A 13,256-nucleotide genomic window follows, 5' to 3' on the forward strand; every position below is an offset into this window, starting at 1 on the left:
CACTGCACCGCAAAAGGGGCAAAAATGAATGTGTGTACCCAGGTATCATGTTTACATCACTGCCAATGAGAGCTGGTTCCGACAATAGAGCAGCCTGCTTGTAGACCAAAGCCTAAATGCGGCCTCCTTGCACTTACAAAGCCTGGTAAGCAAAGGAAAGTGAACCGACCCTAATGTCCAGTAAGTGGTGCCTGATTGTCTCAGTCCCCCCAGGTTTGAAAACTCCCATCTACCATTGTCTTAGAGCGCAACAGTTCTGCAGCCACCAGATACATGGAGAAGATAAAAACAGCTGCACGCCCATTTCATAGCAGTCCCATCATAACGTGTTGCTGGCAGCATCAGTTTTCACCTGCGTAGCTGTTACTAAAAGGGAGCACACAAACGTTTGGATTTTACCTGCCTAGGCTGCAGTCTCTAACCTCGCTGGACGAGCCAAAACTGCCCCGTGTTTACCAAACATGTTCTGGGTCTAGAGAAGAGCTGCGCAACCCCAGCAGCTCATCCCTGCAGAAGGAGGTTTCCCCTCAGAAAATGCCCACTTTGGCTACAACCCGTTTTCTTTCCCCACGTTGACTCCACTGTTTGAACAGCCACCGCAGGATGCTGCAACGCCTTTAATCCACGGCAAGGAAGTGAGCTGGATTAAAGAAGACACGCACTACAAGTGAGGCTAATTTAGTGTCTGGGCAGATACTAGAAATTAGCGCGTATTGTATGCTTTTCAGCTACATTGCTTGTGAGTTTGTGGACTGCCGAGTCCTTTTTTGCTGTTAAACACTGTTTGTTGCTTGTTTTTTTTTGTGCTCATCACGAGTTGATTCGAGCCTCTCCACTCTGCTGAGCTAAAGTGTTAGCTTTGCCACTGTGTGAGCGTACATATGCCGCATTCCTATCAAGGATCAGCCGAAGGTGATTTGAGCCTGAGTTTGTTCACTGGTCGCTGAGTGATAGGAAGGCAAGTATTGTGTCTCCACAGCTGTTTCTCCCTCTTTGCTACCCTTCGAGCGTTAGCTCTCTTTGTCTCTCTCTCTCTCTACTAACCCACACGTACACGTACACACATATGTTCGGAGTTACGCATACACGTAATCTTATGAGCGACTTGTTGGAGACTTATGGTTAATGACCTCGCTATAACATTAGATGTGTCCCGTGGTAGCTGATATAACATTAGACACGGCTGTCCTGTGGGAACATTTTATTTGGAACAGTGTCTAGTGTGTATTCAAAAGAGCATGTGAAAGAACAGTGTTCCGTCATGGTTTGTTCAAGCCTCATGCAGCTTGAATTGCGTCGGCCATCTTGTCTCTCTGCCATCTTGGTTCTCTTTCTCTACGCCCGCTATCTTGGCTCTCTTTCTTTGTCTCTCTGACACACACAAACACACACACACACACACACACACTGCATGCTTGTTTGTTGCTTGAGTTTTTCTTAGTGTTTTAGTTTCATAGTTTAGCCGCTGTAGTTGAATGATGGATGTTTGTTGATTGAAGTATTATTGATTATTGATCAATTTGCTAACATTAATAAATTATATTGTACAGAGCAGTTTTTTGTGATTATCTTGTGCATGTTTTGTGGTAATGCTGGTTGTGATGGTCAGTGCTTGGATTCATTACCTTCACTGTTCCTTTAATTCTAAATATTTTACAAATATTTACATTTAAAGTGAACCCTTCTTTTGAGACTGTTTTTGGTCTGTTTATTGGTCGCTGATTCCAGGGTGGTGCCCCGTTTTAATGATTTAATTATTAATGTTTAATTATTTTTACTAATTTAATTTTAATAATTTAATTAATTAATTTCTAATAACCAAACCTGCCCTACCATCAATTCCAACAGTGTGTATGAGTTCTGGTGGCAATGACCATTTCATCTCCCCTCCACCAGGTGTCTCCACCTCTCAGACCCAGCAGGCCTACACCTCTCAGGTACTCCAGCCCGAAGAAGCTCTCTACCTCCGCAAGAAGAAGAAACGGCCCATCCTCCATGACCCATATACTCGCTTTTCTGCTCTGCTGTACCGCCGCCCACAACGGGAGGACCAGAAGGCAATTTTGGCCAGCATGGACAACATAGACCTGGACCATGCCACCCTCCTCTAAATGCCCTTGAGGACAAGGTCACGACCATGCAATATGCCCCCATTCCAAAACAACACTAGCTACACACCAGATTTGTAGAAACAACTCAATAAATGAAAGATGTTTGCAATTGATTATCTATTAAGGGGAATAGCACTAAATTTCAGCATTCAGACTTGGTATGTTCTGTAGCTACGCTCTTGGTCAGTTCAATTTGGATTAGTTAGCATTCTGCCATTTTCACAAGCTAATCTGTGATGACAATATATGTAGTTAAAAGAATTGGAAAGAAACAAAAAATAATTATTTTCAGAGACCACACATTTCTTCTGATAAGAAAGTACAGAATAAAAATAGTGTCTAAAATGGTGCTCCCAACATCCTGTCAGCAAAATAGCAGCATTTGTGACTGGAATGGTATCACAGATTGGAGTCGCAGTCCTAAGGCTTCCCATCTGACAAAGTTTTGATTATTTTTTAGCAGTGTTCTTGATACCCAAATGCACAAGAATAATCTGTGTATGCTTAAATCAAGTAGTATTCCCTTTAAAAAATGTATGAAGAAAAACTTTTGTCGATTCAAATCAAAATGATAGCTGCCACAGTTTTCCAAAATTTTACTCCAGTGCAAAAAGATGAATACAAAAGACTTAATACATGATTACCAGTTCCTGTTTTTTCCATTTTTTCTTATTTGTTTTATTTGTTTTACAATCCCAGTGTTACCATTTTTGATTTTAAAGGCTCCTCTAGGCTTGGGTCATGTTTCTTGTGCTGAGCCAATCCCCCCAAAAAGCCCTGCGGGTCACCGTTTACAGCACCTTCCACGGGTTCCTCTCCGCCAGCAACGTCTCTTATCTGCCGAGAAACTCACCTCACAAATATGGGTGTTCTCACTTCCTACCAAGTATACCTCAGAGCACAGGACACGAGACCACACAACCACCAGGATCAGCCAGCAGAACAAACTAGCCTTTTTCATCTCTTTAGTCATTTTTGTGTTCCACTTGCTTTTCTTATGACATGTTCTAGCTTTTCATGTTTATATGTACCTCTTGTTAGATGTACATGCATTAAATTACTTAAGTTTATTTTTCAATATGCTGAAAAGATAATTCTGTCACATAAGTGAAGACATTTACATTATCTAGTCTGTTGTGAGCTTGTTGTTTAAGGAACGTCTGTTAAACAGAAACACAACCCTGGACTACTTTTACTCGGCCTACAGAAGGAATTCTATTGACTTTAAATATATGTAATTTCTTATTGAATAGATGTCATTCAGCACTGAATCACATTTCACCAGGGGCTTACTGTACATTCACATTCCACACACTTACAACAAACCATTAACAGGCACAATCAGTTTGAATTTTAAGTTGAATTGCTCTCATTTATTTATAAAGTAATTTAAAGGCTCCAACTAACTGCTCAGTCTTTAGCTTCTCATAACAGTTTGCACTGGAGCAAAATCTTGTCCATTTCCTTAGATTTGTGTCTGTTCCTGTACATCTCCTCCAGTTCTTCTACTTTAGGTAGTGTAGAGGGTTTCAAATCCTATTCAGAAAGAACTATAGTATGCCAAAAACAATTCAATTAAAAAAGCAACAACAACCATACATAGTAGAGGATGAGATTTTGTGCCATAGTATATGATAGTATTTTTTTCATACATATTAGAGGGCATAAAAAACAATGGCTTTGTTGGGCCTTAATGAAGCTTCTGGTTGGTTGCCTGCTTCACTTGTGTCTAATATTTATTTCAATTTTTTATTTGTGCGTGCGTGTGTGTCTAAGTACCCGCCTCTTTTTTGCCATTTTCTATTCACAGCCTTTGTATTCTGTCTCTTTATGTGCTTATTTGAACTGGAAATGCTAAGTACAGTCGTCCCTTATAAGAAAAAGAATGTGGCATTGAAGGCAACACAAAATGAGCCAAAAGTTTTTGTTGTGTACTACACTGGTCTAAGCAGTTTTGTTTACATGTTCCTCCGTTTTACTTTGAATGATTCTGGTGATTGAGATGATTTCATTTGCCTGTCTAACTGATATGGAAATGTGGATACCAAGGGGCTAAATTTATTTTCTTTTTTTATTGGCCAAGTAACGGAAGTGCCATAACATCAGGAACTCAACTATCACATACATTACACATGTGTAACCCAGTCATACTTCAGATTCAACAAGGATTGGGTGTGTACTGAAAGAGTTCAAGCTTTTGTTGCTATTTTTTACATTTTTTATTTACTGTTTTTTTTCAGTTTTGCTCAAAAGGTGCTCAGTTTCAGATGTTGTTATCACGTTTAGATTTTCTGATAACATATCATGGGCTCCTAATACAACAAGAAAGTAGTGTTTGGTTCTGAACTGTGTTGGGAGTGGTATTGACATGTTCAGGGGTGATGATCAGTTTTCATGTATTTATTTGTGTACATTTTTATTGTGATTTTGAGCAGATATTGTCACAGCTGCAACTCCAACATAGTCCTCTAAAATCAGCCACATTTTAAGTCACTAAATTTATTTGCTCTGATATTTCCACAATAAATGCTTTCAAAAGTTCTGCTTTGACATCTGAGCTCTCCTCTCATATTTTTTAGTTTTAAAATTGCAGAAGGGGTGATGAAGCGATGTGATTTTTCTTTTTTGTTTGTCTGTTTAAGGGAATACTAACCAAGATATACATAATTAGACAAGCAAAACATCTGAATATATCCAGCATACTGGAAAAGGGTAAAAAAGAAATAGGCATTATACAGATGCATTAGAGTTGCTTTGGTACTTAAAAAAGCAGCTGTTTTAGTAAAGAAGCTAGTGCCTTTATTGATAATGGCATTATTGTGTCTTCGAGGTTGGAACATCTAATGGCTAACAGTTAAGCACTGACTCTGTGTCAATATAATGCATTTATTGTGGAAATAACTTTAAGATACTGCTTATAAAAATATAATGTTAACATCTGTAACTAGAGTAAAACCACCACCTGAACTTCCAAAGATAACAAAGTCAGCATGAATAATTTCAGCGAGAATGAAGTGGAATGATGCACGTAGAATACATTGATCATTGACAAATCTCCTACACAACCAAGAGCTATTGAGAGCTAGCGCCCACTGCTGTGAATGCAGGCAACAGTTTGGCTAGCCTAAAAGAGAGAAAGGGAAGAAGGAACTTCCACGTGACACCAACATTGTTTTTACATTTTTTATAAAACACCAACTAATATAACAAACTGAAACCGACTTATCATAGGTGCTTAAGCAGAGGTGTCAAACAGAGGCTCTTCTTGGTGCTAAGCTAACCATGACGTAATGCTGTACTAGTGAGTGAGCCTTCCATATAAATGATTACAAATGCCACTTCCATTTTCTCAACTGTAATGTCTGTATTGTTGTATTTAGGAACCTTTTTATATCAAGAAGAAAAGGCTGCCTTTGTTTAAAAGAAGACTCTGTGGTTAGACAGTGGTTGTTGGAGTAGTGGTTGGATTCAAAATCACACTGAAAGAGAAACGAGGAACTCTTCTTCCATAAAAGCCTCACTGTGGCATACCTACAGTGATATCTCAAAAACTTAAGTCAAATGTGTAATTGCACCTTGTTGCTGTTAAATATCATTGTCTTTATGCCATTTATAGAAAGGTGTTTGTTAGATATAAAGAAGGAGAGTGCCATAGTTTCCTTTCAAAATGACATTTTGGTTTATTGAATGTTTCACTGCAGACCTTCTGATGTTTGTGTTGCTGTGGGTCTTCTCAGCAGAGCTCTGGAGGGAATTCGTTGACTGAACGAAGGCACTGAGTTTGTTTTGTTGAGAGACTTTGATGTTGTACTTTCTAGGCCTGCATCATAGACAGAAGTCATTGCATATAATGAATGAAAAGAAGTAAGAAGTAAAGACACTAAAGGGATAGAGTAATTGCCATCAAATTAACAATTAAGTACGAGGATAATAATGACTATTAACATTGCTAAGAAATGAGCGAGTTTGGGAATATGACATTTCCTGATTCTAGCAGAGCATTTCTAACAAATTCTTACAAAATCATTATTTCTTACTAATGATATCAGGTTTTGGAATGGGCATCCGAAAGTCCTGTGACTTTCCATTAGGAGTTTAAATCAGTATAAAACAAAACTAATTGTTTTAACAGTAGTAGCTTATAATGTACATACTGAATCAACATATTGTCCCAAAATACTTAACAATCACATTGTTTCTGTTGAGGAAATAACTTTACAATTTATTTCATATATTTTATCTGCAACATCATAATTGATGCCAACTTAACACTGAACATATTGTTCCATGTTGTAATAAAGAAACCAAAACACTGACAGATGTGGAAAAAGACCTTAAATATATAGAAAATTCTTTATTGAAATTTGTAGATATAATTAGTCTATATATTGTAAAATGTAAAATAACGAATTGCATATTTTATTAAAATTGGTCAATAATATGCATGCAGTTACAAAAATTACTATATTTCCTTTTTTTTTCATTATTTCAATACAGAAATAGTTTTTATGTAGATGCTGCTGTGACTGTGTTCGCAAAGCCAGTATATATATATATATATATATATATATATATATATTTCTTTTTTTTTCTTCAGGTGAAGTCCCCCTCAGAGTACAGTGGATGTGTGGTTCTAACCACAGTCAGTGGGAATAAAAAATCCAAATAGTTTGGAGATCCAAAATGATAAAACTAAAACTAAATCACTCAAATGTTCAACGGCAATTTGTTTTTATATGTTTTAAATGAATATAGAGTGAATGAATACCAGGAAAACTTTAGTACACCAATTTAGAGAAAACCCTACAAATTCAAAGTCACGAGACAGCTCTTCAAACCAGCGGTGGTGGGAAATTGTAGCTCTGTGTGACTGTGCGGTTATTTCTTCACCGAGGGCTTTAATGAGACTTAAGTGAAGTGAGGACAGTGTGAGTTGGATGGGTGAGGTCAGATCTGCCTCAACAAAGTACTGTATACCTCTCAATGTGCCACTGAGAAATGTGTCCATGTACATAGTGTATAGTGAAAGATATTATTTGCATGGTATAAACATTTGAATGCTACTGACGAAAATAGGGAAATTGCTGAGAGCACACATTCTGTAGCTGTTATGTGTAAGAAAAGTGTGATCCCTCTAGTCCTGGATTTTAAAGCAAATGCCAATGAAACAGCTCTGCTTACCTGAAAAGATAAATGTAAGTAATACTGCTTTTAAAAGTTGTAATTTGTAAGTAATGGCCAGAATTTTGGTCTAAAACATTCAATAACCATTATCAACAGCGTAAAGAAACAACAGTGTTGACTTTGTCAAAGGCGTCTATGAAGTTACCATGCTAACCAGCTAGCCCCGGCCCGTCCTGTCTCATAATTCCATGATAGCTTGTTAATTGTTCATCAGCGGTTAACTGAGCTACTTGCTAATGGCAGCTACTCACTACAGCCAAAATCCAGTCCAGTATAGTTAGCAGCAGGTTATGCTGCCCCCCTAAAGTTTTGGAACAACCTTCAAATTTTGGCCATTTCTTACAATTTACAACTTTAAAGTGACTATAAAATGCTCCCAATCCTAATACTCTCAACAAAGAACACTGCTGTACACTTATCCAGCTAATAATTTAGCTATTTTTTCAAATTCGACCTGTAAGGAAGTTTGGTCACAGTAGCATTGAGATGAAATAAAAGCACATGCCATGCAGTCAGATAAGTTCAGTGGATTTGATGCTATTAAAACACCCACAAATGTTTCTAGATGATGGGCAGGTAGATTTGCTCTTTACTACTTTTGTGATGTCTATCAATTGATATTTTTTATAGTACACGTTAAGTGAACGTTACCTCACAAACTGTAGTCTGGAGTAAAACTAAACAAGTCACTTTTAATGCTCTTTGTCAAATTGCAGTCCGACTTGTGTTAAGTAAAGTACATAGATGTAAACTTAGAAAACAAATGCCGTAGCTCAGATTCTGATTCACATGTATATTGTAACTTTGTCATATGAGCCCCCAGTAGTGCTACACATTGAGATTATTGAGATAACTGTAATGATTTGCAGTTGATGGTACAGTAAACAACTCTGAAATAGCTTCAAATTAGTTATGTTTGTGATGAAACATCACACATTTGTATCACTAATTAACAGACAAAGAAAATCCCAGTATATTGAACAGGCCTTTATCCAACCCAGTCACCAGAATAAATATTTGCAGTGTACGTTTCTGCAAATCAATGTAAAACTTAACATCTCTTTATGTTGTAACTTTACCTTTCTTTAGGTAACATTTTCAACTTTATGTTGTAATAATGCTGTGCTTGTGGTCTAATTAGGTTTAGGCACAAAGGTTGGGAAAAGATCACGTAAAACACCTTTTTTGGTCACCACAAACACGGCTGAAAATTGTCCTGAGTCCCCCTAAAAAATATCCAGTGGTGTCACATTTACAGATGTTTAAAAGGGTGTGGTCCCTCGTAAAAAAATGTTGAGTGGTTCCCACTTACACATGTTGAAATGCCATCTGGAACTGTGGTCACTGGCTTGGCAGCCTTCTGGCCTAGCTGTACTCCACCACCATCCCCACCCGAGAAGACAGTCCGGTCATAAACCTGTAATGTGAACGTAACATGACATGTTTTACAAATGTCAATATGGTAGGCTATGTATGACACATGCATTTGAATGTATCAGTGGTTTGTAGAAGTGTTAACTGCCAACATTTTATTTTGGCAACTGGGCTGCTTTTATCCCATGCACTAAGAGTGGTGCTAACATGCTATTTTTAATTTTTTTACCTCATGGACTGTGTTTAGTCTCTCTGGAAATGCACCGCTCTGCCCTCTGAGCTCACTGCACCTGGCACCTAAAACTGCCATATCATTCCCCTTTATTTACTCCAAAAAGAAAAAATGCTCATTTTTTAGACAATATTAGCCCAAATGAGTGATTGAACATGTGTCTTTTGATACAGAGTTTAATCATATCATTAACATTTCTGTAAATAAATAGACATATTGGTATTTTGATCTAATGGTCAGAATAGAAAAACATTCACAATATTATCTTGACATTTTGGGCCCAAACTGCAAAGTGATCCAGTGATCTAGTGCAGTGTAATACATCACTAATCACTCTGTCTTTCAAATGTAATAACATCTAACAATGTTCCAATTAACTTCCCTTATAATGACTAGATGGCTACAAATAAATTACATGATCATATTTTAATCTGTCAGACTTTGATAGATATTTTTTTTATTGTCAGGAGCACCATTTAAAAGAAGAGAGGAGATTATTATAGATACCTCCTCCCGGGACTGTAGGCTAAATCACAAGCAAACTACATGAAAAACCAGAACAAGAGCTAATGGCATTAAGAAGTCATCTCTTAATGACAGGATGGACACATTGAGTGTCCTTCATTTAAACTGCACTTGAGAATTAGCCAAGCTCATTTAAAATCAGTCTTTGTCTAATGCCATACACTGGGGGAAGGAATGAGTTATTCTATCAACTTTTGTCCAAACTTGAGGGTACAAAAAGGCATTAGAGATTTGAGATTTTAAAAAATTTCGTTACACCGTGTAAATAATATCTCAAATAAACATACCTTTGTCATATATATTTTTTTGTAGAAGAAAATATGATGCACATCAACTCTATTGCAGACTGAGTGGGAACTGAGTAGTGTAGGGTCTGCTTCAGTGACAAATTATAACATGATGTAACAGACCGATGTCTATATGTGAGTGATGGAAATCTTCTAAATGCTAGAAATTAGTTTAAGAACTTAATATAATAGAGCCAGGAAATATAGAGAAAAAAGATATATATAATAAATATACATATATATTGTCATGGAACCAAAATGGTTATATGAGTATCTATATTTGGGGACAGTACTTGTTTTCAAGAATGTATAAGTCTATATTCTATTATTTTTATATCCATTTGTTGCTTTATACTGTAGCAATGCAGAATCTTACACAGATTAGAGAAATATGATGTCTGTCTGAGGTTTTCAGTTGTGTACAAAACAAAAAAGAATGGTGCACCAAAATGGCTGTCACTGTACTGTATATCTCACTGTCTATTACGCAAAGACTCTCAGAGAAGGATACAGCAAACTAGTTATTATAGCAATGTCCATTTGGTGTGAATAGCAAATGTAATTGTTGAATTATTTGTGGACCATCAGCTTCCCACATTTATCATTTGTTCTTTTTGGGGACAGTGATTTAGCTCCTCACTTTTTTATTTTTTGTCAATCACCAGGCTGGCTTTTGCAGTCACATATTCATCTTTTTTAAATATTCTTTGGCATGAAAGAATGGTGAGAATCTTTTTCCCTACTATGGTGCTCTCTTGCAATCTGTATCACAGCAGAGCACATAAATATAAATGTATAATCATCTAATTCACAAACTGTGCAGATAGAAATGTTTCACAGCGTATATTTACCGTATGTATGTAAGAGACACGGTGCTTCATGATGCTGCTTTGAACTGACAGAAGGGGATCCAAATGTTTGCTTTTGATTTGTTTTTTGGTTCTAAACAGAAGCATGTGCAAGTTACTGCGATGAACATTATGTTGCCTTTTGTTCAAAAGTGGAGGTTGAGCATTGCAGCAGCTGCTAAAATTGACTCAAGACATTTAATTCAGTGCTGTACATTGCCAAAAAAAAAAAATATGTCATACACATTCTGACAACTGGTGCTATTTACAAACATGTGTGGTGCTTTTTTTTAAGTTAGTTATTTCCTTGCTTCAGACAAAATGTAGCTACACAATCCTGTACTGTACTGTAGGTTGCCGGTTGGCCAGTAAGTCATCATGTCACCTGGTTCGGTCATGTGTTTCGATCTTTGGCTGCTGTTGTTTCAGGGAATACACAGCTCAGATAGGACTAACATTTTGAGAGGCAAATTTTAAAGCAAGGACATTAATTTGAATATAGACGTCATAATGATTTTCTTGGGATTTAGTTAACAATTTTCTTGTTGATTTTGGTCTGAACTTCACAATGCTTCAAAGTCTAATGTATTGGTGGTTGCAAATAGTATCCACACATCGTGTTTGGTGCTGAGTGAACAGATATGCTCACCATGACTTTTGATACGGTATTCCTCTTAGACATTCACATCCCTCTAAAGTCTTTCTATCAGGTCAAGTAAACATACTAACTCAACATGGTGACAAGAGAGTACAATTAGGACTTCAGTCACCTTCAATTCAACCGAGCTACTCCCAAACCACCACTAGATGGAGTTTGTTGGTTATAAGGGATCTGTAGAGTTACTATGTTTGAAGACCAGAGAAAGCATTCAATTATTTTGTGTAAAAGATGCTTTTAAAACTAGTATAAAAAGGTTTGCTGCCAACACTCAACTCAACTTTTTGGAGAATGAAATCTTTTTGTTAATGTACAAGTCACATGAAGCTGATTATCTCTTTTCTTTTCATCACAAAATGCAATACAAGTGGAAGAAGAACAAACTGAACTCATTGTCTCCTCTTAATTGTTCGGTCTTCCTGAGATGTGTTGAACCGGTTTGAGTTACAGACTTCATTTTTACACTCTTTTGTTATTACAACCTTCTGGAAAACAACACAAATGTGTGAGTGTGTTCACTGTTAGTTACAGGTGTAGACAACTCAGTACCTCAAAATGTCTCTTCATGGAAATCTTTAGTCCAGATATGTAACTACTCATTTTTTTATGTTCTCCATTTCTGAGAAGTCAGTACTCATGATGCTTTTTATATATGTTGGCACAAACACTAACAAGAATGTATGGCTATTGTAATTCCTGCTCATCCCCACTCTTCCTAAAAATTGAAGCTCTGAAAGCAACTAAATTGAACTGTCAGTTTTTTGTATTTCAAATGTCTTGGTATGCTTGTTGTAGTTGTATATTCATAATGGTGTATATTACATCAATTTTTATTTATTAAAATGTTTAAATTTTCTAAGATGACTCTTCATGTTATTCAGCAGTGATTCTGATCATTTGATGCACTTTACATTTCGCGGTGCAGTTATTTTCTCTGCAATGTGTTAAAGGACCATATCAGTGTTTTTGTAATATTTCCTCTACTGTTTCAGGCAGCTATTGAGCTGCATTCATGTCATTTCTGTACAACTTGCTGTACCTTGCTGCTAGAACTTCATAATGTGCAAAGTAGTTGTGTGATGAATGTTCATAGTACATGCGATAGCATGTAAAACCACTGGTATGGTCCATTAAAACAATAATCTTAACATTAAGATTAGTGAAAAATTAGGAGAAAGCAATTAGCAATGCATCAGTTTATGACTTTTGATGTAGCCTAGCACCATCATCAGATCAAAATGCCAATTTTCACTTTCGTTAGTTTGGATTCTAACCAAATACCTGCAAAAGTTAATGACATTCCTATCTGCATTAGTGTATGTTCTGTTGAGTGTAATATCAAAATTAACATGCTAGGCTGTTACCATTGCCACTGTGAGCATGGTAGTATGCTGACATTAGCATTTTGTTTACAAAGCTGTGACCTACTGCCTCTCAAAGCCACTAGCATATGGCTCTTAACTTATTATTATTATTATTATTATTATTATTATTATGTATATTGTTTTTGTAAAGTTACTGTACTTGTGTTACAAAGGTAAAGGTTTACTGGCTGTTACAAAGAAAAAGTATAGATAGTATAGGCAATAGGCCACATATGAAATATCTTAATATTAAATATATCTTTTTTAAAATACTTATATTTTTTGTTCAGTAGGCTACATAGTTCATACAAAAAGAGAATAACTATTAAAGTTAAAAGTGAGGAGTTCACCTAGTGAATGGAGAGGGTAAGTAACTCACATGATATGTCACAGGAGGGCCTGTCTTCTTGTAGCTGCTATCAAGCTAACTGTAAACTAGGACTGTCGTGTTCCTGAAGCTGTGCTTTGGTTTTGGCGCTGAGAAGTGATGAATAATACATGAACAAGGTGCAGGCCCTGACACTCATTAATTAATGTCATTAATTACACCTGTGCCTTACTTGCATGGGGAAAAGGTGTGAGGTGTGAGAGCAGTCTTGAGTGTGAGTTCTCTGTCTTTATTCGCCTGTTCGTGGAGCATGTTGAAACCCTGCGAGCACAGATGCATGTGGAT

The 13,256-nt window shown here is 36.7% G+C and overlaps 1 protein-coding gene and 1 long non-coding RNA gene across 2 annotated transcripts in view; one reads left to right on the top strand and one right to left on the bottom strand.

The window, feature by feature from the left end:
- The window catches only part of LOC141007259 (protein turtle homolog B-like), a 149,862-nt gene extending 147,751 nt beyond the window's left edge, over positions 1-2,111 (top strand). Inside the window, exon 21 of the mRNA XM_073479608.1 lies at positions 1,897-2,111. Coding sequence (XP_073335709.1) covers positions 1,897-2,111 — 215 coding nt within the window. The remainder of the gene's footprint in view (positions 1-1,896) is intronic.
- The window catches only part of LOC141007263 (uncharacterized), a 40,956-nt gene extending 27,916 nt beyond the window's left edge, over positions 1-13,040 (bottom strand). Inside the window, exons 1-2 of the long non-coding RNA XR_012180002.1 lie at positions 12,963-13,040; positions 8,608-8,712 (exon numbers count right to left, since the gene is read on the bottom strand). This is a non-coding gene — a long non-coding RNA (uncharacterized lncRNA). The remainder of the gene's footprint in view (positions 1-8,607; positions 8,713-12,962) is intronic.
- Between the last annotated feature and the right edge of the window lie 216 nt (positions 13,041-13,256).

The sequence above is a fragment of the Pagrus major genome, chromosome 13 (assembly GCF_040436345.1).
Source record: "Pagrus major chromosome 13, Pma_NU_1.0".
Lineage (NCBI taxonomy): Eukaryota > Metazoa > Chordata > Actinopteri > Spariformes > Sparidae > Pagrus > Pagrus major.